The following is a 25,526-nucleotide window of genomic DNA, read 5'->3' as shown; positions in this document are numbered from 1 at the left end:
CTGAAATCCCCTCAGAGTTAAAAGTACCAACTAAAATTCCAAGTGAAATTTTTGTTCAAAACAGTAACTCCAACAAGTTAGTCTTTCAGCACAAGATTCTGATACTGGCAGTATTTTTTATACAACTTAAAAGAAATGTCCTGATTTTTTTCCAATGGATTGGACTGGACAATATGATTATCATCAAAACAGAGATTAGGCTGGCGCCTATCCCAGCTGTCATTGGGAGAGAGGCGGGGTACATTCTGGAGAGGTCGCCAGTCCATCACCACAATTCAGCTGAGGAAATGAAGAAGTTATTGTGTTGTACAGTCTCGCCAGAAAATGTGTAATGCCTGCATTTATCCACCGCACTGACATCACAGATAAAGGGATATCATAAAGCATGAATGTGTCACAAAGGTCCACTGATTAGCATCATCTCCTTCTTCCTCTGTGTGAGTATTTATAGCCAAGTCAACACTGGCGAGATATGGAAAGGGGATGTGATCATGTAGGAGCACATATAAAGATGTATAAGAGCAATATGCTGAAATTCCAAGTTTAGGCCTGATTTATCGAAAATAGACAAAGGACAACGTAATAATAGTATATTTTCTGAGACTTGATTGTTTTGTGCGATATATGTGCGAGGTCGATATTTCAAATTCTATGATGAGAACGCAAATGTACGAGTGTGGTATGCTCTTGATTCCTTCTAACAGCTGTAATACAACTCTGTGATCTACTGTATTAAAGGAATCACTGAAATCTAAAGTAAGTCAAACCAAGCACTCCCTTTCGTCTGTAGTCAGCCGCAGTTCATAAGTAGTCTTGACAAGTGCAGTCTCTGTACTCTGAAGTGCTCTGAAAGAGGGCAGGAAATTGTTGAAAAAAAATACAATACAATTATTCTTCACATAACAGATTAGTTGAACAGTGTTGAAACTGTGTTGCATTGACTGTAAAAGAGTATCTCCTTAAGCTTTTTACAAGAGATGATATTTGGAGTGCAGGAGAAGTCCATGTGGGAGACAGAACTCTGTCAGACTGACTTTCTAACTGGTTGAAACTGCATGAAGAGACAGAAGGAACAGAAGGATCTGCATTGATTTGGGACCTGAATACCTCTTAAACCTGATCCTAACTGTAATCCTCTGCTAACGAGGTTGCTGTGCAGTAGCCTAGGAGGATGAGAAGTTGTCTGCCAGGTGAAAGGTCAGCGGTTTGATTCCTTGCTACGCCAGACCACATGTCTACAGGTTCAAAGCCAAGATGCTGAACCCCACTTTGCTTCTGATGTGGAGAAAAAGCACTGTAAGACTTTATGAATGGGTGATGGTGGCTTGTAGTGTAAAAGCTGTTTGAATAGTCAACTAGATTAGAACAGTGCTATATCAATATAGTCCATTTACCATAACTTGGTTTTCCACTTATGCCATCTGTGTCAGTTTCTAATTCACTCTCATTTGAGTTTTCATCTTCATTGTTTCTGGATTACTTTTAGTGCAAGAACAACTTTTCCTACTGTTTTTGCTGCCATTTCCGGACTTCTTATGGATCCTCCAACAAATGCTGTTGCAAGCGCCAAAGAAAATCCATCTGTATCACCTGTGTCTCTCCCCTACAATGATAATTTGTTGTGACAGGGTTTATCCTGGGTTGTCCACAGTGACGTGGTGTGGAGAGAGGTGAAAGTAATTGGTCATTGTTTGACCAGAACCAGAAAATATTTCACTGCAAGTAATCCTGTGAGATCTTCACTACAACATGCAAAGATAACCACTCACACACCAGACTTGAGTTGTTTTTTTTTGCAAAGAACAATAAGAATATTTTATTAACTTGAAACAATATCAGATGCAGCAAACAAGGATTTTTTTTTATCAATCCAAAGTAGCAATATTCAAATAATTACATTCAGCCAAAAGAGCGACAAAAGTATTCAAGGAAATGAAAGAGGAAAAATGAGACAGGATTGAGATTCAGAGTGTGTGTTTGATGCTGGTGGTGATATGCATCCCACTCAGGGTGTGGATGGGATGATACATTCATTTCGGGTCACTTTGTCATCATACCCTGTTAGTTCAAGAGTGTCTGTCTCTGTTGGGGAGTTTTATGGCTTTGCTCTCAGAACTCTCTCAAGTCCTCTGTAATCTAGTCTCACTCTGTAGGTACCACAGTGTGGACCTAAACCCATGAAGATTGTGGGATGTTCTAAGTTAAGAATGATGTGGTCTGTCTTTCAGAATTCCAGTCTACATTCAGTTCCAACAGCAGCTTTCACACTTTTTCATCTTTCTTTTTTTCTGTCTGGGATGTGTCTGCTTGGTTTTGTTCTACTGATGGGAGCCGGTGGTGTGAGGAGTACGGTCCTGAGCCCATGAGCTTTGTTCTGAAATGGTAAGTAGGTTTTGTAGGGTTGACAAGGGCACCACCGACAACTGAATATTCATACGCCCTCCTGCCTTGACACTGTCCAACAAATGTTTTGATGTCTTTTTATAGCAGTGGGTCCCCATGCAACTATAACACACACACACTCACAGATGCACACAGTCAGAATCTGGAGCACTTCTCTCTGATAAGTATCCAATGCCAGTACTTGCCTGAAGCAACAAACTAAAATACGCTGCTCAGGGACACAAACACTGGTACAAGAGGGAACGTGTTTCAATCTAAAGACATCTGTCTGAATCAAAAACAGGAGGCTTTTCTTCTATTATAGGGTGAAAAATCAATATAATATCAATAATATCAATCACTGCCAAATAGAGAAACCCAAAACAAGAAGGCAAGGAGTTTTCTGGAGTTTTCTCTAAAGCTGTCACCTGGAACCTAGTGATGCTGAGAAGGAGCAAGACAGACAGGTTTGGGAGTGCAGATTGACTGAAGAGGGGAGAAGTTAACAAAAAAAGATACATCTTCTGATCATCAGCAAGTTTAAAAAAGCCGGATAATTGGCCGTCAACAAAGGCAGCACTCTGAAGTCCTCTAAATGATGTAATAAACTGCCTGCAGTGAAGGATGGAGTGAAAGAGAGAATACAAAAAAAGTGGGAATGACAGACAGGGGTGAGGAGTGGGGAAGGAGAAGGATGAAGAGGGGACACATTTATCAGACACATAATCTGTGCGTGTTTCAGCTGTAAATGTTCTATTTCTGTTCCCATGAGGACAAAATGTTGTCATTGGATGAAAATATGAGGAAGTACACAACAGCACCACCTCTGCTGAGGGCTCAGGATGCAGTCAGGGTAAATATCAATGAATAAAGTCATGGTCCTCAGATGTATGATAATAAAGACAAAACCCATTCATGTGCATGTGAGAGAAGGAATAAAAGAGCTGAGCGAATGAGAGACACATCACAACAAAGTGCCTGCCTTTTCTCTCTCTCCCTCACACACACACACACACAGACACACACACACATAGAAACACACTGTCGAGGGAGAGGACACTGAGACAGACAGCCAGACAAAAAGCATGCACAGGGATGAACAGAGTGAGCTGATAAGTAGAGGAAAGTGGGGTCGGGGAACAATGGCACACTCACGTCATGACGCCTGGTCAAAAGCACAACCTCACTGCACCAGCATCGACCATCTTTTAATTTCAACCAAAAGGACAAGGAGGCAAACCTGCACTCTGTAACCTCTCCCTACATCAGCAACATATACAGGAACACGTGCTACAGGGTGTTTGATACCTCCATCTAGCTCAGACTATCACACTTGCTCTGATATTCATAATCTTTGTAAGTGATGTAGGGGAATAAAGCTAAGCCCTGAGTGACGCAATGTAAGATGTGATGATGATGATGCAATTTGGGAGGTCAAAGGTGACATATGGGAGGCACAGCTTCAATGGTTCCCCCTGAGTTGTCACGGTCTATTTCAACTCTCTTTATTGGGATTCCATGTCTTCATTAGTTTTAGTTGAAGAAGTCAACATTTATTTTTTTATCAATTTACTGTATTTAGTTGTTTCAAATCTCCAAAAGCAGCAAAAGCTCAGTCACGGTACACCAGACACTGTTCTAAAGGGAATAGCTGCATCTAATGGGTTTGGAATGGATACACAGTGCAAGTATGAAGCGCTTGCTGACATCGCACACAGCCACTCACACACAATCACGCACACAGTTTCACAAAATGTCATATACAAACTTTCCTCTTGAGGCTTTTCTAAATAAACAGCATAGTAGTGAAGACTGAATCTGTGCTTTGATTATTTGTAGAAAATAACTATACACAAAATCACACACACACACTTACACACACACACATATGCTCACATATGTGCAGGATGCCAGTGACCGAGGAGTGGTGTGTGCATGTGGGTGGGATGTATTGATGCTCTGGTCCAATGGGATTTCCTGAGTTGTATGAATGACAACTCCCTCAGGGAGTCCCTACAGCACTCCTTATGTCACCGTGGAGATGGAGAATTCTGTATGTGTCACATGAACATACCCTATTGAGGGGATCTTAGAAAAGGAGGGAAAATATAGAATAAAAGGCAAAGCTTTTCAAGAGTCAGCACAAGAGGAAAGAATGAACAGCATTCGGAAGAAAAACAAAACAAAAGTTCTTCATGAGGATCATGAAAAATGGCAATAACAAACCATATCACAGTATCCTCTTTTGAAATCGAAAATGAAAAACAAAACTCTTCTGTTCACATTTGTACTGTTACTTTTTCCTAGAAGACTATATCACACAGTGATAACAAAGAAAAGAATAGATCTACAGCCACGTTAGCTTCGTGCAAAAACCACATACACTGGCACGCCGCATAGGCAAAGAGATAAAAGCAAGACAACGCATACAAAAATATAGAAAATCTCCAATGCAACTCATCTCTTCACAGGAAGAAACTTCTCTGCTTTTCAAACCAGTCACTTCTCACCACTGAACCACACATGTCACTGAAGGGTCACTTCAGCGACATTCTGTTTGTGTTTCCTGTCATCACCGCTGATACTGCTGTGTGTTTTACTTTTTAAGACAACCTAGTTTGTGGTGTCCTCCATGCAGGAAACTGCAGAACAGCCAGAAATATCCAGTAGTAGTTGATCATTATGTCAGGTGTCCATCATAATGATGTCTGGAATAACATGAACAACATGTTTGAGTGATAGAAAACTAGTACAGTAAAAGCAGATGATTTCTGTCATCTCATTTGTGATAAAACCTTTTTTTAACTTTGTTGTTTTAAAATACATACTATGTTCTGTCACTCTGAAAACATTCCAGCATTTAATCATAATGGGTAGTGACAGTGTTAAATATTTTTGGCATACTCAGCAAGCCATGCCTGAAAGGATGCTATTTAGTCTCTTAGGAGAGTGATGGGATGGGGGAGGTGAGAGCAGGTGCCAAGATGCAGTCATTCTGCTGCCCTGCCTCCTAAACCACCCTTCTGTCCCATGGGAGAAGGTGAGGAGATGGACAGGGATAATACAGCACAGCTGAGATTACAAATCATGCTCGAGACCAGGTCAGCCCATCGATTTCAGCACTTGCAAAACACATGCAAAGATAAGTCAAAGTTTTGGACTCTGAAAACTGCGAGCATCATACCCACGAGTCAGTGGGTGGATTGCTGTACCAAGTCCAGCACTCACTGTTTTCACACCGATGAAAAAGATTGTTTGAACGCCTTCAAAGCAAATAGAGTTGACACATAGAATGGGGACAACACAGTTACCAGGTGTAAAGAGGAGCTGAGATGCTGCAAGTAAGGCAAAGACAGATGATTTATACATCGGTCAATAGAGGGGGGGAGGGGACAAACATCATACTGCAAGGTTTTCAGATGCCATCACAGAGAGGGGGAGCTGTTGCAAAAAAACAGAAAACCCCCAGGCTGGTGGAGGGATTATATACTCAAGGGAGAAGACAAGAGTCATTAGATGTTAGGCTCCTCTGCCCTGTCATCCAGCTCCTCCTCCTCCTCATCCTCTTCATCCAGGGAAACGACCCCAGAAGAAGCTACATCGGACACCCTTCTGCGTGGATCATAGTCAGGTGGGTATTCCACCCCGTTGCCCTCAGCTTCCACCTGGCACACGGTGCTCTCATAGTCCTTGCAGGGGGTGTCACTGTCCTCACCCGGTGATAGGTACGTCTCAGAATAAGACATGGAGTAAGTAGAGTCATGACCCCTGCAAGGCCTGCTGCCCCGTCCACCCCCACCCAGGCTGTGGAAGCCACAGTCTCCCCCACCAGGCCCATTCTGCCCCACCCTCTGAAGACGGGCCAGCAGCTCCTCCCCTCCATGCAGCGCAGACAAGATCTTTGCTGCGAGCTCGGCAGCATTGCTGTGGGAATGGGTGCTGCGGTGACTGCCCAGGTCACGTAGTAGCGGGTGCTGCTCGTCAAGGCTGCACAGGCTGGAGCACAGGGTGTCTGGAGAGCCTGCTGTAGGGGAGGGCTCTCTGCTGCCACCTCCCTCTCCAATCCCTCCCCCACTCTCGGAACAGGGCCCCTGCAGACCCAGGTGTTGGCAAAGCTGACTGTGGATCAGGTCCTTTAAGTAGGGTGGATAAGATGGCACATCTAGAGGGAATGATACAGACTGTGAGCATGAAGTTCTGAAGGAAAAAAAACAATAAGAGAGAAAATATGATATGGGATCTACAATGTTATCTGTTTGTGGTCCTTCTGTGATGTCACTGCATTAAATACTGATACATGCATTTCTGATGCAATGATGAGCAATATTTTCTTTGTACCATGAGGTTTACTTTCAGATTTCATGGCAACGTAGATGAAAGTAATTGATTATGTTTCATATACTACACTATAATACATCCATGTTTCATATACTTCATACAAATACTATTTCCAGACATATTTGCAACTTTTCAGGAAATGCATATGACCTTTCAACTTTTTAGTGTTTTCTAAATACTATGAAGTTTGTCTTTTATTGGTTCAAGGGAATTACAGGTTAAAGTCTTGGTTGCATTTCAGAAACATTTTCACTTTTTATGGGAATAGGGTTTGTAATGTACAATACAGCCAATACAGTTCTGAAATAAAAAGAAAAATGCTTAATTAACAATTGTTGTGGAAGAAACAAAATTTGACATTTAACAAAAATACTTTTTTTTATCAAAAATGACAGTCTGTAAACTCCTCAGAGTACTAGTAATATTTTTGTTGTGTATTAAAAAGAGAGACCAAATGCAAATTGATGAATGTTGAAATGTAAACCAAAAGAGGGTTAGAGATGTTAAAACATCAGTAGCAATTAATAAACATATACAATATGAAATAATCTGCAAACTGAAGAAGTACTTTTTAAACGATAACTTAAAAAATTAAAAGATTATCGAGATGTATGTACCAAAACAATCAGTTTGATTAAAATTTGATTGATTTTTTTTGGTGTGAATTCATCTTTAATTGTGGATGGAGGAGGTTAATTATGCATCTATAACCAAATAGATTACAGAAGGTCAAAGAAGTGGGTTTTACAGTATCACTGACTCAGCTCACATTTCATGAAGAGTTGATCACCAGAACATACAGGCCAGTACGTGTGAATCCACAGTTGAATATATGAAGACAGAGAAGCTAAGACATTTAGCTGAATGTTATTAGCTGCAGTACAGATTATTAGTGGCTGAGCGTAATCAAGATGAAAGCTGTGGTACATGCACACTTGTGCCACTACTGTGGCCAAATACACTGTGTGTATGCATAACCCACTCACACCCCATCCTTACAAAGTCGTTGTCTCTGCAGCAAAGAAAATGATATTAAACTTGCAGGAGGGATATCGAATTGCACAGAGGAACAAAAAAAATGTCACGAGAGGATGAAAACTAGGGCACTGGGACAACGACGGATACAGAGAAAGGGAGGGGGACAGAGAGATAGATAGGCAAGAGTGTGTGGAGGGGTAGGAATCAATACACGTGATTTGGCTGATGTGTGTGTGTGTGTGTGTGTTTACCTGTGCTCTGTGTGGTGGGCTCATTGGCAGGTACAAAGTCTTCATCATATGAGTCATCGTTTGACTCGTCACCATCCACTGAGGACCAGGCCCTCAGCTTAGCCTCTGCGATGGCAAACTGCTCTGCCACACCTGCAAACACACACATAGCACATGAGCTCCACATGCACACAAGCAATTAGATGGTTGGCATGGTAACAAGAAAGCACTGGGCAGCACTATGTACCATGCAGCTGTTTTCTGATTGACAGGTCTGTGTGAGGAACAGCACAGCATAGCATTGGAGTGGACACAGACAGAATTCCAAATACAAACAATGTTCTTCAGCCGTCATTTGGCTGGTGCATTTAAGATGGATGACACTCTGTGTTTGATGGCATTGATATGCAGGTTGAATTCCTGCCAGCACAGAGGAGGCAGAAGATAAGAACACAAACACAGCTCCAGAGAGAACATCAAGCAGCCAGACTTTTCATTTTAGCTGTAACAGAACTGATTTCAACCAGTCATGTCTGACCTAATTTTCCACATTTCTGTTATTTAAAAGCAGCTGCAATCAAAGACAAGGAAGTTTCCTGATAACCCTTCCCCAACTGAAATCCTTGTTTTGTAAGCAAATTATATAACTATTTTCAAGTTAACCACTTTGAATACTTTTGGACTACAAGCCACATTCACTGATTCACACATATGCACTCATACAGCATGTCTTACTCTATATACGGTTGACACAGTGGTATTCCTCTATCACATACATTCACACACTGATGGACGGACGCATCAGAGGCAACATAGGGTTCAGGGCACTTCACCATGTGGTCAGAGAAAGCCAGAAATCGAACCACTGCTGTCTGCTCTTCTTCCTGAGCTACAGCTCTGTGTGTGCGCATGCGTGCATGCACAAGAGGGTGTTTGTATGAGGTGACTCAGCAAGAGTTATAAGGTCAAAGTGACCAGTCCTCTGCTATCAACAGCAGCTCACCAATCGGTGTCATTTCCTTTATACCTCTCTGCTCCCCCTCATTCTCCACCCTGTCATCCATCTACTTTGTATTGCTCCCTCTTCTCCTTAATGCCGTGCCTCTCTTTCTACTGTCTCTCTCAACAAAATTCTCTATCGACTCACCTGACTATCTTCATTCCTGCTGTTCTCTTTTTTTCAACCTACAATCTTAAAGCTCTGTCCCTCTCTTTTCATTCTGATTCCCCTCTCCTCGTTTTCTTTCTCTTTCTGTCTCCGTCTTTCTCTGTGGTCAATGCTCGGTATTCATATGTTGTCTCCCACTGAGGGAGAGATCGATGCTCTCATTCATCTTCCTTTGTAGCTTGGTCCTGGCACAGCCTTCCTCAGAGAGAGTTGTGCTGGCTGCTTTTCACTTCTCTGAGAAGTCTTTTTTTCATTCTTTCAACAGGGGAAGAAAGAGAGCATTCACCTGCTGCAAACATACTCTCTAATGTCACTGACCCACACACAACGCTACACAAAGCGTGCACAGCAACAGATTCACACACATACACATCTGTTTCTCATGATGTGTATGTCACAGCATGTAGGAGGAAGCCAACTTTAAAGGCATTTTAATGCTATTTTGTTAAATACAAACTAACAGATTGTAACTTCGGGTCAACTCCCTGCTTGTGTGTGCATTTTGTCACAATAAAGCAGATATGGGAGAGATGTGGTTCATAGAAATGTAATGTAACGGGAGAATCATAATGATTCCAGAGAGGGTAGTCCGATGATACACATCCCAAGACTTATCCAGCCACGTGGTTTTACTGAAAGCAATTATGCTGCCGAGGTTCATGTGCAAGAAGAACTGCTGCACCACAGAGGTGGACACAGAGAGAGCAAACCAGTTATCCACTTCTTGAACAGGTTTGACTGTAATGTTAACATCTCTCCACTGCTCCCCTACCAACCTCCTCAACACCCATCCCCAGCAGTCAGAGGGAGTAAAGGAAAAACAAGAAGCCACACCCAAGCCAGCCAGAGGACTTCAGACCAGTGACCCTGACGTTGCACGTCATGAAGACACTGAGGTGGCTCCTGCTTCAACACCTCAGGCCCCAGGTCCAACACGCCCAGGAGGGATCCTCCAGTTTGCCGACCAGGAAAAGGTGGGGGTGGAGGACGCCATCCTGTATCTGCTGCACAAGGCTCACTCTCACCTGGACAGGGGGAGCAGCGCTGTGAGGATCATGTTCTTTGACTTCTTTGACCTTCAACACCATCCAGCCCATCCTACTGAGAGACAAGCTGAGTGGCATGGGAGTGGATGTGCACCTGGTCTCCTGGATTGTGGATTATCTCACCGGGAGACCACGTTTGTGAGGCTGGGGGACTCTTTCAGACACTGTGTTCTGCAACACAGGGGCACCGCAAGGGACAGTGCTCTCCCAGTCCTGTTTACATTCTGTACATCCGACTTCCAACACGAGTCAGAGCTCTGCCACATGCAGAAATACTCTGACGACACTGCGATTGTTGGATGTATTGCAGATGGACAAGAGACGAAGTACATGGGCCTGGTTGAGGATTTTATGGAATGGTGCAGGTCTAATCATCTGCAGCTTAACACCTCCAAGACCAAGGAGATGGTGGTGGACTTCAGGAGGAAGAGACCCCATATCCAGCCCATTTCCATCGAGGGCTCTGATGTGGATGTGGTCAGGACCTACAAGTACCTGGGACTGCAGCTGGATGACAAATTGAACTGGATTTGGGGAAGTCTGAATCTTTATTAATCAAAATGTGAAATCATTTTCAGAAAGGAGCTGCACGGTGGTGTGGTGGTTAGCACCATCACCTCACAGCAAGAGGGTTCTAGGTTCAATCCCTGCCTGGGGCCTTTCTGTGTGGAGTTTGCATGTTCTCCCCGTGTATGCGTGGGTTCTCTCCGGGTACTCCGGCTTCCTCCCACCATCCAAAAACATGCATGTCAGGTTAATTGGTGACTCTAAATTGTCCGTAGGAGTGAGTGTGCATGGTTGTTTGTCTCGTATGTCTCTATGTGTGGCCCTGTGATGGACTGGCGACCTGTCCAGGGTGTACCCCGCCTTTCGCCCGATGACTGGTGGGATAGGCTCCAGCCCACCCGCTACCCGATTGACTGTATAGAAAATGGAAGAATGGATGGATTTTCAGAAAGAACAACAGAACACAAATCAGAAAAGGTGAATCTATTTAATGAGATCTTAGAGATGAGTTTTAAAAAGATAAAAACATTGGATCTCAGTGCTGCATTTGACACGGTCAATCACAGCATTTTTTCACAGAGACATGAATATGTTATTGGGATTAAAGCAACTGCATTAGGCTGATTTAAGTCATATCTGATAGATTCAAGTTTGTTCTTGTAAATCACACCTTTCCTCACTTTGCTCTCTTTTTCCCCGTTCAATTTCTCAAATGATATTATGTACATGTAACATTATTGTGATCAATGTGATCAGCCCCCTTTACAGTGGCTGAGAAGTGCAAATTACTTTTACAATTCAAACATATTAACAAATAAACACATGAATCAGGACTACAAATTCAGTTGTTTGTACTACAAGTTTGGGTCACCGTGACGTTACTTCCGACCTTTAGGACATTCCCTTTCCGTCTTCTGTTCATTTGTTTTTCACTTTGTAACTGTGTTTTGCCACTTGTAGTTTTGTGTCGCCGCACGTTTTTTTTTTTTATGTAAATGTTTCCCAAAAATATATTATTTTTTTGCTAAAATGTAATTATTTATGTGAATTTGTTTCCTAAAATGTAAAATTGTTTTAAGAAATTAAAACTTGTTTTTTAAAAATACATTTGTTTCCTAAAATTTAATTTGTTTCTTGAAATGTTTTTTTTTTTTTTAATTTGTTAATGTGTTTTTTGAATTGTAAAAGTGTTTTGCACTTCTCAGCCACTGTCTTTTCTGTCTTCTCAAACCCCAGCTGGTCAAAGCAGATGGCCACCCTTCCTGAGTCTGGTTCTGCCAAAGGTTTCTTCCTGTTAAAAGGGAGTCGTTCCTTTCCACAGTTGTCTCAGGCATGCTCAGGACGGGAAATTGAACTGAAGAGAAGTTTCGGTGCAATCTGTTGGTTTCCTTAGCTAGGATATTGTTTTTGAATTAGCTCTATGTGAATGAATTAGATTGTTTTGAAATTAATTATTTGGATTTCATTGGATTATGATTACAATGAATTAAACTCCAATTAGCTTGAATTGGATTATATTATTTAAGTGCCTTGAGATGACATTTGTTTTAAAATAAAACTGAATTTAAACTGAATTTAATTGATTTCATACACAGGATTCCAAAGATATTGGAGATTTTTCTTTTTTCATTCTCTCATATTTTTTTCACTTTGTTTCACATTATTGTACTTAAAATCAAGCCATCAAAGAAGTTGGTGTTATGACACAGTGCACATGTGTGGTCAGTTTCTGAGCTTTTTAATAAATAAACGGAGTCAGCACAACTGGCAGCTCCCTGATGAAGTGGTCACACATTAATGATGTGAGCTGAAGACAGAGCACTCAACGTTTTCATATCAAACGGTAAATGGACTATACTTATATAGTGCTTTTCTAGTCTAGTTGTCCACTCAAAGTGCTTTTACACTACATGCCACATTCACCCATTCACTCACACACTCATACAGCAGTCTTAGTCTATACAATGTTACAGGCTACATGGTGCTTTCTTCTCTATCACACACATCCATACACTGATGGACTCATTGAAGGCTACATTGGGTTTAGTGTCTTGTGCAAGGACACTTAAACACGTGGCCCAGAGAAGCTGGAAATCAAACCACCAACTCGCTGACTGACAGATCTTCCTCCCAAAGCTATATTACATGAAGACCATTGCCATTGTGCAATTTACAGCTTTCACTGTGCACAGGCACTGGATGGCCAGGTTCTAACTACTATCCATAACCATCTGAAGGGCTGAAAGTTAAATTCAAATATAGTTTTCTAAAAACATTTTCTGTGTTTAGCTATTTTCTTTAAATTGCACATAAAGTTGTACAATCTCATGACAGGGGTATGAATGGAAAAGACAGCTCCTGTAAACAGCTATACGTTAAAGAGGAGAAGGAAATAGGAAAGCAGAATAGAGGAGGCACAGAGGAAAATCGCTCAGTCACAGTGGAACTAGCCAGGGGCAAAACCTTACTGTGCAAATTAACCTTGGGAGTCTGCATTGCAGGGACTGAGCAAATGAGTGAATGGATGGCGAGCAGGAGGCAGGGACAGAGAGTAAAAGAAGGAAAAAGAGGTATAAAAGAGAAAAACATTAAGGGACAGTGAGGGAGGCGGTGGTGATGAACAGAAGGGGCAGGAGTAAAGAAAAGAAAAGCCAAAGGTGAGGTGAGGCAGCACTAAACAGAGGACACAAAAGAGTTGGAGGTGAGTGCTCTCTGAAAGGAACAAACCTTCGGGTGTTTGGAGGAGAGTTCAGGCCAGTATACAAAAACAAACCATCTCTGTCCACAAGTCTTCACCTTCAGTAAGGCCATGCAACCATTTGGACTGTACTTGATTTGCCTTTGCAAAGGAACAGCTCAGCTGAACCTTTTTGCAGGATGTGGGTGAGCTTTGAAGCTGCTGGGTGATTTATGATTGACTTCTTGGTAAAGGGACAGTCCGTTTTTTCACTATGTCCCAGTTAGCTTATTTCTTATAAAGCATAATATGTTGATATCAAACATGTTGTACTTGTCTTTGGGGGCTTTTTGAGGCGTTCTGTCAAGTTAAAGAAAATAGCCTTGATGATGTTAAAATGATTAATTTAGGGTTAGAGTTGGGATCAGATTATAGAATCTTCATCCAGATGTGGATAGGTGACATCAATCTGATCCCAGCTCTAACCCTAAATTAATGTTGTTACTGATTATAAAAGGTCTGTGTTATCGTGGAAGCTCAAACTTACAGCCAAAATGCGGTTGCAGGATTAATCATTGTTTATCCATCAATTAGTTTCCCACAGCCCCTGTTTATACATACTTTTTTGACTCAAGACAGACAGATTATTTTTTTTTACTTTAAACATTGTGTTCAGATGATGGTGGAGCTTCCCACACATTTTAGTGTAGAAACAGAGAAACCCTGCTGTGTGTGTAAGGTGAATGTGCCGAGGTGGAAGTTGTGTTTGTAACAGCAGAGGAGGAAACTGTGTGCAGCAGACAGAGGAGCAATGAACTTCAGCAGAGTGCAGAAAGGCTAAATGGAAACAGAAATGTTTCTCTAATTCGTCATTATGAGCAATCAACCTCCTTTTGTGGAAAATTCTGGATTTCACAGGCAGTTGGAAACCTTCCAGCCAGGGTAGACTTCACTGCAAATGTTATCACAGCTAGCCTCTCTAAATGCCATGAAAAGATGTTAAAAGACGTTTAAAAAGATGTCAGATCCATATTTATTTTGTAACTTTCCTGGTCTAAAACTGTAGAGCTGCGTGCAGAGCACCAACTGCTATCGAATCACAGATTAAAGAATTATTGCCCATAACAATACAGCAGTGAGCATCATGAAAGATGAAGAGCAGCCATGGGGAGTGCCATTCGTGTGACTTAAGTGATTTTAAGCATCATCCATGACGCAACAAAAGCAACATGACAAAAAAAAACATTTAAAAGATTTTCCAAAATGCACAAATCACGTTTTCAGAGGAAGTTGTGTCTTAGTTGGCTTTCATCTTACTTCATTCGCCCTGGTGGAGTCAGAGTGAGAGGTTGCTCTGCAGTGTTGACTGTGTTTACACCTATTTCATGTGCACAATTCAAACATGCTCTGTGTAATAAAATGTGGCTTTTAGGACTTTTTGATGCAAGTAAGAAGCAATGTTTACCAGTAGAATGCTGCAAAAAAGGGGTGCATTTTTACAATTTTGAGTGATAAAAAACACAGTTTAAATGTATCTAAATGAACTACGTTCAAATATCAGAATTAGATCGGAACCCAAAAAATGGATCGTGTAAGTCTAATTCAGTTAGTCATCTTAGCTTGAGCTGAAATTTTCTATTACAAACAAATGGTGTTAAATTTTAATGTATGTATTTATCTGGTATTTAAAATGCTATCACAGGAAGTGTGGGATCCGGTACTTTAATCAATCTCAACTCTTGTATTTTCTCCAGGCTTTATGGAAATGCCACACAATCACCCCACTGCAACTTTAATCCCATGGTTGACTTAGTTAAGAATATGAATTTGACTGTGATCTGAAGATATTTCCTCCATATTTGCTCTGATCAACAGATAGTATTAGATTACACTGCCTGCAATATTTTCTCATTCACATAAAGCTATTTTCAGTATGAGTTTCCACAAAATCAATACTGTCACCATAAAAAGATCATTCTACAACTCAAACTATTGTACACAGCAATATTTGTGTCTTCCCTTTTAAAATACTTAATGCTTAATGCTTTTTTTAGGGTGATTTCTTATGCATCTTGTATGACTTGTTGTATGAATTCTGAATCATTACTTTACACACTTTTAATAGATCTCTGGACTTCGCAGTGTAAGCCATTATTTTAGTGTATTTGTTGTCAATAGGCCTGCAAAGGACTCTCAGCTTCATGTTTGAGGGTCACAAAGGAGTAACTTTCCTGTAAAATGTATGAAATATAAAATAAACAAAATATCTTACCAGCAGCAAAGCGTGCCTCTTGCTCTCCCTCAGTGAGGTCGGAATAAGAGTTGAAGTCTGACTCCAGGGCTACTGAGGTGTCCATAGGCTTACACCAGCCTTTCCACTCTATGAGATGGGCCACTCTGCCCTGTGCCATGGCTGTAGGCTTTGTCACATGATCCTTCACTACCTGTGAAATACCTGAAAGGCAAGTATTAGGAATTATGCTGCAGTTGGTTGAATGTGTGCACGCAGAGTATTTTATCAATTGCATCAACTTCCATAAAGTTGATGATATGAAATGCTTCACTCACCATGCAGGGAGGATCGTGCTAATGCAGCAATCTCTTGAATGGTAAGAGCTCTTCTTGATTTTGGTAACATTTCAATTGTGTCATCAACATTCACCTGAAACAACAAGAAATAAATGCCTCAAAACTTCAGTGTGAATGTGAGCCAGTTGTAAATATGTCCTGCTGTGACTCAGGAAAACCTTGAACTGCTGTACTGTACTACTGTACTTTTGGTCGACAAGGTGCACCTGTCATCAAAGTACTTCAGCTACTTCACTGTTGTTCAAGGCCTTGAAAACAAGTGGATTTTCTCTTTACACTCAGCATCTTAATGAGTCACACAGTCTGCCAGAAACAAGTACGTGTACATGCACACTTACTTACTTGTGTTCAATGATGATTATTTCAGGAGCACCTCATAACTAAATCTACATTTCATAATGTAATCCAGGCCATAATGGCACATGCAAGGTCCAATTTAAACACTCCTGCAGAAACATGTTTAAAAACTGCCAGTGACGTTTGAGGCTTGTTGTTGTTACTCAATAGATGAAGCAGTTTGTGAAAATAGCCTGCAAGCTAAACCAAGGGTTTGTTCCAGTAACTGATGTCAGTCTTCTTAAGCTACACTGTGTTTAGTTAAAGGACTGACAAGCAGACTTTTGCGTACTGTAAATGCATTCAATTAAAGATATCAGAAAAAAGATACAGCGGTAGATGGGTAATTTCTGCACAGAGAATTAACAGAACCAGACAGAGGAAAAAGACTTCCCCACCTCTCCTCCATCAACCCTGCCTGCTCTGTGAAGTCAAACCACACAGGAGGTATCAGGTGTTGACAAGTTCCTTTGTCTGCTAACTCCTTTTATAGCCCTACCTGTTCTCAGTTGGGAAACTGACACATAAACAGCAAAGCCAACATTCTGAGTTGATGCAGTGATGATGCTACTCATAATGGGTTGACACACTTGGTTGACCAATTCGATGACGGTTTCAATAACATGTATATCTCAAAAGGTACTGATTGTGACTGATTACAGATGTTTGTCTGTAATCATTAAGAGGAGCATCACTTAAGTACTAGATCTGCTACACTGGACATCAGGTTATCACAGCAGCATTACCCTGACACTGACCTCCTTACTCATCTGAACAACAACTAAAAAGCAGTCAGATAAATAAACCAAACAGAATCAGCCAGACAATTCTCACAAAAGTGACGGGGGATCCCAAGCTTGTGATTGTATCAGCTGCCGGGTTGCGATAATCCTCTTGTGCCTCAGAGCAGCTCTGAGATCCGAAGAAGGATAATCTGAAGATGTGTCATGTACCCTCAAGGAGTGCTGGCATAATATATTTCGTTGGCTATTAGATAAAAATCAAATATCAACCAGTTAATGCTGTCCACCCACAGCTGAGTATATTTTGTTTTCAGACAGTAGCCCCAAGAAATCATCTTATTTTGGTGTTAAAGGGTTATGTCTTCAGGGAAAACTCCTGCCTATAAACTTATTTCATTATTACTTCTCACAGTGGAGCAACCTGTGATGATATGAGAAGACCACTCTAACAAGAATGATATTTGGAAAGAGAACCTGATGTCTGTAAAATTTTAGAGGCACATCACGCTCAAATCTAATTTGGCTATAACTATATATTCAAATATATAAGAGGGGGGGCTTTTTTTAAGTGGCAACAACTTCACTGTCATTGTGCTGCCTGCAGGCTTTGCTCTTCCACTGACTCCCTCCCCCCTCTGTCCCCCCACTGCCCTACTGAATAGCAGAGTGAACACAGAGGAAAATACAAGCCATACTCAGAGCAGGCAGAACACTTCAGTCAGAGTGCTGTGCTGCATCTTACTCCACCACATACACATATTAAATTTCAAATACACTGATCCTCTCAGACATGATCTAGAATTTCAAACAAGCTCAATTCTTACTATTGATCCCTTCATTTTAAGCCTAATGTCTAACTTTAAAATACTTGTGTCAGGCAGTCAAGATATTTGGCCCTCATCAAAACAGCAGAACAAAAACACACGTACACACACACACACACACACACATACACACTGATAATGCCAAAATAACTATAAATCTCAAGGTTAACTCCTGTCTCTGAGGCAGCACAGCAGTGTAGCAAAGCCAACATACAGACAGCACAACAGCTTCTTCAACAAAGTGTGGCTTTCAGGAGCAGCTGTGTGTTAAAACCTGACCTGACCCGTCTTTCTCTGCATCACCCGGAAACCTGAACGCAGGCAAAAGATCTCGATAAAGGTTTCATGTCTTTATATTTTTGTCTGGTCACAAGAATGCCTTCCTTTAGTTGGAATGTATTGGCCCTTTTCAGTGGCTTGCAGATGACGGAACCACAGAGCATTTTTTTGTTATCATGATGCTGTGACACAATGCCACAGGTGTGAAGTTTCACGGAAAAGCATTTTTCGCATGTGATCTATTTCATGGACTAATTAAGGTCACATCACCGCACAAATCTTTTTTGAGCCATTGTGGTGGTCAGTTGAGTTAAATTACTTTTTTACTCTTTATTTACAAAGCATTACCTGTTAAACACAAAGATGCTCCTTGTTCAGTGGCCCATTCTGAGGCCACACACAACCACTTGGAAGTAATTATGCTGGGCTGTACAGGAAGGTAACCCATGAATGATTTGAGAGGATCAGACTGGTGTGATATCTGCTTTGCCTTGTGGAAAATCACCCAGACATCTCTCTCCTCCTTCAGCAGAGCACATTTCTTTCATTCTTTTTCTTTTCTTCATCTTTTTCACCTTCTCTCAGTCTATTAACTTTCCAACATTTGGAAAAATGTCTATGGCAACCAGACACACTGTAATGACCCCACTGCATGCCCGCATGACTGATCCGCTGATGATGTCGCTCATTCAGAAGACTAACCGACAACAACAGCTAACATGCGCCTTCCTGTCTTCTTTAAAGGTCAATGCTGCCCTCTCAGGGATGTTTTGCTAATATGGGCATATGTGATAAGGCATTTGTATTGTTCAAGAAATCATCAGTTACTAAATATTTCCAAAAACCACATACATTGTCTTTTTGTGGTTCCCAGAATAGTGAAGTATTACAGAGTACATCTTCCGTGAAAGAGGTGTAGTGAACTCGGGAGACTAGCCAACCCACCTCTCACAGTGGTCAGTGTTTAATGACACACTCGCGTGTAGACAGAGAGGCTGCATTTCATCACAGATTACTTAGAGGCTGCTAATTGTCGCATCACTGGCTCACTGCCCCACATCACATTCAAACCCAAAAACGTCATTATCATTATCATCATTCCAATCATCTGTGCCACCTAAGCATCTGTCTAACTTCGTCCCCACAGTAGTAAACAGACGCAGCTTAGTATAAGCTTTTTTTTTTCATTTTTTGCTGCTTTTAAACCAGATAAACCAAGTTGTTTATGAGGATTCATATGTCACCTTTGCATGCACAGCTCTAACTGTTTTTCTCTTTTTAAGACAGCAGTATTTTTGTAGAGCTACTACCCCAAGCAAAAAAAAAAGCTTTAATCGCGCTCTCTGAGATGTGCATTTTGTCTTGGGAGCGGGCCATCCTTTGAGTGCATAATTCACATTGGTCTGCAGACCTGTAAATTAAATAAATCGGAGAGATGCAACAATTGTTTCACCTCACAGTTCAGCTCGTTCAGCCACTAAATTATCAGGACAGTGAGTATAGCTCCTAAGCAGAGATTCTATATTCTATTCTTTCTAGAGGCAAGAGGCATCACACCTCACTGAGATTTTATTAAAATTCCAAAGTTGAAAATCAATTGTTAATTACATCGGATGGAATGTAAATAACTATAGAAACCTGACAGTTAACATTAATAAAAACTAAAATAGAGAAAGAACTCTCCAGAAATAAACATCACAGACCTTGGTGTTTTAATTTATAAGGTAATTACTGAACTTGGAAGGTTGAAAAAATTATTTACTGCTTCGCGTACTGAATCCCAAAGAAACTGTTATCTCTGATTGGGCCCATCTGGTAGATGCCTGCGAAGGTTACAAAATGCTAAACAATCCGTATCCTGTTGCAAGTCATGCAAAGTCAAATATACAAAACTGTTAGATCACAGTCAGCTTTTTAGACATGTGTCATCTAAAACCACTTTGAACATTTAGGCACAAAAATGCCTTTTTATCATTTCACATGAGCTTCTATTACAACTGAATTAGAACACTAATTACCTAGCCTGATAAAAACCATTATATTCATTGTAAATGTAAAAAAGTTTTAAAAAAACAAACAGAAAAGAGCAGGGTAGATGTCATCATTGCCTTGTTCCAGTAGACGTATAGAGATCTGATGTAATTCACAAGCTTCCTAATGACCACTCCATCTGGTGTTGCTGAAGCTATGGCTCCTTGGAGCTATTTCACTACTTATTTCACACAAAAAAAATTCAAAACAAATTATTGATTCAGCTTTTTCACAGTAGGCATTTTCAATTGTCACCATAGGAAAACAGCGTTAATTCAGGCTGAAACCCCAACATGTGTATGCTCTAACCCTAATCATGTATCCTAAACTTAAACGTTTTATAACTAAAAATCCAATGCTTTGCAAGTGCAGGGGCAGTGGAAAAATTAGACGACTGTGGAAAACTGTGTACAGGATGGGTCTTATGCTTGTATAGTCTTTCATGGAAGCGTTTGTCACCTAATCAGCAGGGTCCACATGTACAACAGAGTCCACATGTACAACGGAGTCCACGTGCCTTGTGAAATGTGGAGTGTGAAAGACATTGTGTAGCAAGTCTATGGAAATGCTGAACATTGATGTGATGATGTAGGAGATGTAAGTTGCATCTTTGTGGGGAAACTGCGGATGGAAAACAAGGTGACTTTGCAGTTTTTTAACTTTCATTATGAAATTGCAGAATTTTGCTCTGTGGACCAACATGGCTCTTAGGTCCTGTTGACAGATCAGCTTTCCATGGCTACTGTCACCAATCAAAAATGTCTGCTGTGAAAAAGGTATATTCACTCTTTAATTGTAAAAAATCGGTGTAACAATTATAAAACGACTTACTGTTTGTAAAAGCTGCTGAATCTAATTCATTTTTTCAAAAGCTGTGTACCCCGCCTCCGGCCCAGTGACAACTGGGATAGACTCCAGCCCCCTGGCGACCCTGTATTGGATTAAGCGAGTATAGAAAATGTATAGGCTGGTCTCTTTAACAAAAACTGCATCAATAAACTACACCTATGGAATCAATCAAGCTCACTTAATTTGAATGCCAGTATCCATCAGCCTACAAAGCTCTAAGAGTTAGTCAACAGGTTAGCCCAGGTGTATTCCGACCTTAGATCTAAGTCTCTGAGGAAAATACTTTAAAAAGTACACTGGGTTAGAAAGCTGGACCACGATGAAACTCTTCCTGGAATAAACAGATAATTAAGGGCACCTCGCTGAAGTCCATGGCCCCCAAAGGTGCTGTCAATATCAGTCTGCGCGCCAAGCAGGTTCGCGTGCTCCCCACAAGTGTGACGTCAGAAATGGAGTTTGACGCGCTCCAGTCCACGCACAAGGAACCGTCAACCGCAACTGTCAGGAGGAAGAGAGCCACGTGAAGGTTACAGCTGCTGAACGGTCGTAAAACTCATAGTGGCTCCGCAACTCATTCTTTCTCCAGAAAAAGCTATAAATGAAAGCCTGATATCATACAACAACGCTTCAGTGTTGTATGATACCCCCCTTAAAACTGGAGAAGAACAGGCCCACTCACTGTGAGTTTTAAGCTAGCCGGACATGTGGCTCTATAAGGATGCAATCACTATGCCAACCTGTGCCTCCACCAGGAGCCCAAGCAGCCACTCAAGGGGCCGAAATGTAATGTTGTTGTATGTCATCGCAATTTTTCCCAAAAGAAACCAAACCATTCAAACACCGAAAAGAAAATATGAATTCAAATAAGAAATATTCAAGCAAACTTTTCATTCGAAGAGCCTTCTGGTAGAAAAGGTTTAAGCACATTGAAAAAACAGAAATATCTTAATTATTTGCTCTTTTTTTTCTTCTTTCTCTTTTTTTTTTTTTTTTAATAAGCACAATCAAAGTACGCTTGCTTATAGAACGTTCAAAAAGCGTGTTTAAACTTGTACCAGAAACTGCTTATATCCGGGGAAGCACTGACTGTCATGTGTGATGCAACTCCTTTTAATGCAGCAGAGACTGCATGTGAGATACCATGTAGAGGGAAAACAAGAGGGTGTAGAGGCTTCTGTACATGCATTTTAAAGCCGTGCTCTGCATGCAGGTGCGGCTCCTTCAGGAGCCCAAGTATAGAAAGTCCCGAACTACTTTGGTCAATGGGAGAAAGCAGCAGAATAACCATCATGCCTGTCATGACATCATGCAATGTCAACTTGTTTGTTAGTACAAATTTCTCCGGCGCGGACAGACCATATTGCCACGCTGCGTGATGAGCTACACTACACAGAGCACAAATGTCACTGGCAACAACGTCACATAACTGCGAACCTATAACACAAACACACGAATATATATAGCAATTCGGACAGGATAGACTCTGGGACCGTGAAGGGCCAAATTAAGCGGCAGCTGAGCACCGAGCCCATACGGATACAGCGCAGCGCTCTCCAGATAAAAGGGCCCTGGACAGCTCACATCCGCCACATACTGAAGCTTACTATCAGGGTGCGATTTGCAGGTGGGGATGGTGGGGATTTCCTTCCCCCTCTGTTTTTTTCACAAATCGCACCCTGCTTTCTACACTCACACGAGCAACGCCGCGCGTGCTTGCCATGCTTCAAATCAGATTTGCAAAACAAGATTAAGAGGTGGGCCTCTAAATGTCAGTGCCAGGCTCTTCTTTCCAACCCTCCGCTGTAGGGAGGCGTTTCTGGTTACTGACTGTGAAAAGAACAACTCGCTCGATTAGTCGTCAGCACCCGTGATACTGAGTCCGATATCAAGGCCAATCACCCCCCCCCCCCCGCGGGTCAACGACTCACTGTCTAGCATCATGAGCTCAAGTTGCCCATCAGAAGAATTCAATATGTGCCGTTTAACTGGGGTGATGATATCGGTTGCCTGGATGTATTGTATTGTTGAATCTAGGCCATGCACCCAAGTCAATGAAAGTATTGTTTAGAGCAGTGAATGATGGGCACGTGTTCAATAAAGGAACGTGATGGTCATTTGAGCTCGGTACTCAAACCTTAAAGCGATTTTTAGTGACACGTCGGCAGTAAATGATCCAAAATTGCTTTACCATGAATCTTCTCAGCCTCCCGATGAGAACAGAAAGGCTGTTCAACAGTGCGCTCAGTTGGATTACTGCTCTTTCAAGCCAAGGAGAGGGCATGTTGCGTATGTGTTATAGTAGTCATAACACCAGGGGTCAGATCGAGCAGGCTAAACACTTAGATATAAACCTATATATGATGATACTTAACGGATGCAACACAACCAGACTGGCCTAAATGGGTTCGATCAAAAGGAAAGGGCTGCTTTTTGGGGAACTTCAGACTAAAACTTGTGGCGGCCTCCATCCATGGAGGATTTGAGGGATTCTTTTCGGTATTTTAATTCCTCTCCTGACAGTGATCTCTCTGAAACGCAGCAGCATCTCCTAAAATGAAAATCACAGTCTTCGTGTTATTTTTATCGCTCCGTTATTTCTCCGTCATATGCGTTCATATAGATGTGGCTCACACTCACAAGCGCGCTCCTTTCCTCTGTAGTTTTCGTTGTCGTGGAAACAGCAGATAGAAAGACCACGGTGGTGCATCTCTCTCTCTCTCTCTCTCTCTCTCTCTCTCTCTCTCTCTCTCTCTCTCGACTCACAACCGAGTCAACGCAATTAGGTGACGACGAGCACCAGCTTGATAGACCACATGGATGGCTCCAGGGTAAATAAGAGAGGCAAACAGGTGGCTGCACTCTGCCTACAGGCTGTGTGACTGTAGAGGCGCGTGAGCTCAAGGAGGCAGCTCAGTGTGGGTTGGTGGGATTGGGGCACGTCCTCACGCACTCCGCGACATGTTGACAGGGACCAGCGACATGATCATCAGGTGACACCCTCAGTTAGAAACGGGTGACCTGTTAGCATGAATGACTATCACTAGGAAAACTAAGAAACTATGATTGTTTAAAGACAGAGCTGGATGCGCTCATGGATGACGGATTTATAGTTACAGAGGAGAGCCAACCGAAGTAGTAACAGAGGAGACAGCTGTGGGGAGACATTTAGCTGCGGATGAAAGACACGCACTGTAGGTTACAGCAAATGTATAAACCGTGTGAGCAGATAGATGTGGAGGCAACAGGGAGCTTGTTTTTCGCAACAAGCAAGTGACCCTTTGCTGTATGTACGAACCTACAAAGACTGATACTGTTCAAATCTGATGATGGCAGCTAATCTATGCCTTTTATCTTAAACGAAGAGGTTAAACCAATTCAAGAAAACAAGAATTCATAATATGTAGCTGGGGATCCTGTGCGGTCACATGCGTGAGAATAAATGCAGAAATGCGTCCTACCTTGAAACTTAACTGGGTCAGCGCGGTCAGAACCATCGTGTCGGGATAAGACTTAACGTCACAAACCTAAAAAGCCGTTTAGCATCGCATCCCTTGACAGTGTCAGGAGCTCCTCCGCCTCTCCGCCTCTGACTCGCGTGCCCACCAAAAGGCTTCTTCTCACTCTCGTAGCATCGCGATGTTTAGGCATCAGAAAATCAGCCTCTCAACTCTTCTACACCACCCAGGTGAAGTGCACCCCTCACCACACGCGTACACACAAACACGCGTACACCAATAAACTCCATCAGACTATTTAATTTCCAGAAATGTTACACATATGGCCCCTTATCCATATGACTCAGCACTGCTGTCACATTTCAAGCACAGCATGCTGTGCACCCCAAGCATTCAACATTTGCACGTAGCCTCTGCATCCGCGGAAGGCTGCAGCAAAACAAACGCGAAAACAAAGGGGAAAAAAGACTTCCTCCAGCGTGCTGCTCTAAGAGAGCAAATTAAATCAGTTCTTACCAACTGGCGTTTTGGAGCTGATACAGCCCATTCTCACAGCTGCAAGTGGACACTTTTTAAGCGCACTCTATCAAATTTCTTTCCCTAATTATGCTTCTGTAAGGGACGCCTGGCGTACCTCACTGATCAGAAGCCTCGGTCACTCTCCTCATGTACAATGGGTCTGCAGGATTCCGGTACGACGCAGCAACGTGCTGCCTTGCTCACAGCGCCTGATCGAAGCCCAGGGCAGGAGGGAGTGTAGCCATCACTTCTGGTCCATGTAGTCTGTTTCCTCTTTGCTTCAGATGGACTGTTTTGTGGAGTCTCTCTTGGATCAGCTGTATGTCACCGGTCAGCACCACAGTGGGCGGACAGCGCTCTGTCCCAGCCTCGAGCTAAAAAAGTGGTTGTGGGGAGGAGGGGTCCTTACCGGTCACTGCCTGTAGAATCACCGATCTCTGAACGCCCCGTGTGCGCTCTTTCTTTCGCTCAGTCAGGGAGCGACCATTTGAGCTGGACACATTGATACAAAAATCCCACTCTTAAGTGCTTTTATACTGTCAGCATCGAGCGTCCACCTCCTGACTGTTTTCTTC

The 25,526-nt window shown here is 42.1% G+C and overlaps 1 protein-coding gene across 5 annotated transcripts; it reads right to left on the bottom strand.

Moving 5' to 3' along the window:
* Window positions 1-1,792: 1,792 nt before the first annotated feature.
* Window positions 1,793-25,526, bottom strand: fam131ab (family with sequence similarity 131 member Ab). 5 transcript variants are annotated; one of them, XM_072393021.1, is made up of 6 exons: window positions 21,336-24,406; window positions 20,960-21,059; window positions 15,895-15,988; window positions 15,599-15,781; window positions 7,950-8,081; window positions 1,793-6,544 (listed from the first exon to the last, which is right to left on the bottom strand). In XM_072393021.1, exons 3-6 carry the CDS (start codon window positions 15,962-15,964, stop codon window positions 5,895-5,897), a joined length of 1,035 nt encoding a protein of 344 aa, XP_072249122.1. In that variant the 5' UTR covers window positions 15,965-15,988; window positions 20,960-21,059; window positions 21,336-24,406; the 3' UTR covers window positions 1,793-5,894. The 5 variants fall into 5 exon arrangements, with proteins under 5 accessions (XP_072249122.1, XP_072249120.1, XP_072249121.1 ...); XM_072393019.1 differs by lacking the exons at window positions 20,960-21,059; window positions 21,336-24,406 and adding an exon at window positions 25,067-25,526; XM_072393020.1 differs by lacking the exons at window positions 20,960-21,059; window positions 21,336-24,406 and adding an exon at window positions 25,361-25,526.

The sequence above is a fragment of the Leuresthes tenuis genome, unplaced genomic scaffold, assembly GCF_036924035.1.
Source record: "Leuresthes tenuis unplaced genomic scaffold, fLeuTen1.0.hap1 SCAF_9, whole genome shotgun sequence".
Taxonomy (NCBI): domain Eukaryota; kingdom Metazoa; phylum Chordata; class Actinopteri; order Atheriniformes; family Atherinopsidae; genus Leuresthes; species Leuresthes tenuis.
Note: the sequence above shows the minus strand (reverse complement) of the source record. Positions and strands in the feature narration are given on the sequence as shown.

Coding starts and splice junctions, on each gene's coding strand:
- fam131ab (XM_072393017.1), bottom strand. CDS start 24,471: ATGGTTCTGACCGCGCTGACCCAGTTAAGTTTCAAG. Junction 8,082..15,598: donor AGAGGCACGCTTTGCTGCTG/GTAAGATATTTT, acceptor GTGTGTTTGCAG/GTGTGGCAGAGCAGTTTGCC. Junction 6,545..7,949: donor GCCCACCACACAGAGCACAG/GTAAACACACAC, acceptor CATTCCCTCTAG/ATGTGCCATCTTATCCACCC.